We start from the raw sequence: 2,661 nt of genomic DNA, 5'->3' as shown, positions 1-2,661 counted from the left end.
GAAGCCATTGCCGTTAGGCGATTTCAATTTGTAGATTAGCATATGCCGTATTGCAGCAACAGCGATTTGATAGGAAAAAATTTCTAGCAGCATACGTATGCACTTTTGTATCTATTAATAGCTTTTATGAAAATTTACCTGAAGAGATTTCTGCTAGTTCCAACACCTTTACCAGATGCCAGTTCAACACACAATTTCGCATTAAACGCATTGCCGCTGCAAATTGGAGATCTTATCTTAGCATGCAGAATGTTCTTGCATTAACGTCGAAGACGAAAATTAGATTTTTTGCATGCTGATTTTTTTCACCCCCTTCTAAATTTAATAAACAGATACATTTTATGTCATACATATATATTTTTTTTTACGTGAAACTACTTCAATTCACAGTTAAATTGTATCTGTTCAGGAAACATCGACTATCTTCACACTTTCTAATAAGCAATTTGCAATGTCGCTGCACTAATTAAATACACGTAAATTGACATCTTTTTTAGTTCTGCGATAAGCTATTATCTTATCAGTGCTAAAAAACAGGTAGCATTGTCGGATCCCCTCTTTTTTCAAATAGTTGCTGTGATTTTTCTAAACAACCATTCCTTGTTACATCTAAAAATAACCTGTAATGGTTCGTTTTGTATTGCATCCAAAGCAGCCCCAGTAGGAAAGCTTGGTATTCTGATGGTATTTATTGCGGGTCTGCCCCACTACATTATAGATGCATAGCTGATAATGGGCCTTATAATACAGTGCAGTCCATTAAATTCCTGTAGGTGACTTACTCCACGACTTACCAAAGATCTGCTTGTTTTACCAGAAGAAAGTCTGCTTTTATTTGCTTCAACTATTGCTTTCAAGTCCGCTCGTTCGTAGCCGAGTAAGGCGAGAAGACAGGGGAAAAATACAAATACTTTCGTACCGCCAATTTGTTTCAAGTTAGCTTGCTTTGGTTTTGAGATTTCATTCACATTTAAAGAACAAATAACCAGAATTCGATAAAAATTTAAGCCGTTAAAAGTAAACCTAAGAAATGCAAAAAATAAAAATAAAATACAAAAAAATACACAAAAACGTTTAAGTTGCTGCTTGCAGTGAAATGCCTTATATACTAGCCGATAGCTCACTGTCACAACACTAACCGAATTTCGCACGTGAGTCGAAGTTTTGGCATACATTGGTCTGGATTCTTATTTGTCAAACCCACCACTGGGTTTGTCCTTCAAAAGCGTTGAAAAGAGTTTCATCCAGTTCTCAAGTGTATTCATTCTGCATGCCTATAGTCAGATTTACGTCTGCGCCTCATCGGCATTCAGCCTTGGACTTGAATCCATTCGATTCCCGCCTTATTTTCTAAGCCGCATTTTTGGCTAGGCTCTACCAGCCTGCTTTGCGGTTTCTTTATTTGGCCCTCTGACCAGGGGATACCCCAGTGGTTTTATGCATGCTTCGATGCTGGTGTCTTGAACTGTCACGTTTCTTGCCGCGGAGAAGGTGATCAACCTAAGTATTTCCGTTATCCGATGTGTTGTCATAAAAATTGAAGTTTCCGGCAGTTCCCCCTAACCGAAAATCCCACAAAGAATTTTCGCGCCGTCTCAAGGCGTGGCAGATTTTGGCAGCTGAATTTGGTTTTATTCAGTAGTAGTAATACTTTGGTAAGTAACTTCCAATAGGTTTACAAAAAACAAACTTATGTAGATTTCATTTGGTTTTGCTGGATTTCCTTTAATGAAAGTACTTTGACACGTTTATAGCTTTTCTCTTTGAATCCTCAGTAACGTTGCGCTGGGGCGCAATCACTTTCCGACCGAAAATAAATAGGGCACTTAGGGTAGAGGCCGTCACTCTGAACGGTTTTCGCTTCTTAGAGGATCCCTTTAGCCAACTTAGTGATGGAAAAGCATTATATAGAAACTTTTGTTTTCGAATTTCGGCTGCACTTTTGGATTTCGGCCGCACTGTGCGACGGTATTTACATTATCACTTCAATTACGCTATTTCAAATAAATATCTAATATTGTGAAGAAATTTATCTTGGTTGACCTAATTTGTAGCAGCACAAAAAGATAATCTAATCAGCTTACACAATTCCAAGAAAAGCGATGAACTTAGTTGTATTAAATAAATCTATGCCATTACGATAATAAAAACTGCACGAAATAAGTATGTACATAACTATGGTTGTACATACATATACTTATAAATCAATCATTATGAGTAAGTGCACAGAACGTCTATAAATATGCCACAAATGGTTGCAGTAAAACAGTTACGAATATTCCTTGGCTATCGTTGCAATTTAAAGCGAATAACGATTATGAAAACCAGTAAGTAGTTACAAAATTATCGCCTCCTCACATATCCTATGCGTTATTTTCTCGTTTAACAGTTGGCACCTTAGTTCTTTGCACTTTGCTCTTGGCTAGCGCTGCTGATGAGTACTGCGATCCGGATAGCGATGGCGCACCCATTTGTCCGACTAATTCTAATGGTCAAACATATCGTAACTTCTGGGATCCTACTAGATATTGGTTGTGCTATGGCGCTGGTGAGCCTATTTCGGTACTGTGCCCCAGCAATACTGGTTATAGTGGTGTTAGTAATAAATGCGTGTCATGGATAGATTGGGTGTGGGTGCCACCATGTACAGACGCTATATAA

General features: G+C 38.1%; 1 protein-coding gene across 1 annotated transcript; it reads left to right on the top strand.

The window, feature by feature from the left end:
• Positions 1-2,242: 2,242 nt before the first annotated feature.
• Positions 2,243-2,661, top strand: LOC118740235. The gene is made up of 2 exons (XM_036471732.1): positions 2,243-2,327; positions 2,390-2,661. Exons 1-2 carry the CDS (start codon positions 2,243-2,245, stop codon positions 2,659-2,661), a joined length of 357 nt encoding a protein of 118 aa, XP_036327625.1.

Source organism: Rhagoletis pomonella, unplaced genomic scaffold (genome assembly GCF_013731165.1).
Source record: "Rhagoletis pomonella isolate Grant_MI unplaced genomic scaffold, Rhpom_1.0 Rhpom_scaffold_00005, whole genome shotgun sequence".
Lineage (NCBI taxonomy): Eukaryota > Metazoa > Arthropoda > Insecta > Diptera > Tephritidae > Rhagoletis > Rhagoletis pomonella.
This window is presented reverse-complemented; position numbering and strand designations above follow the sequence as displayed.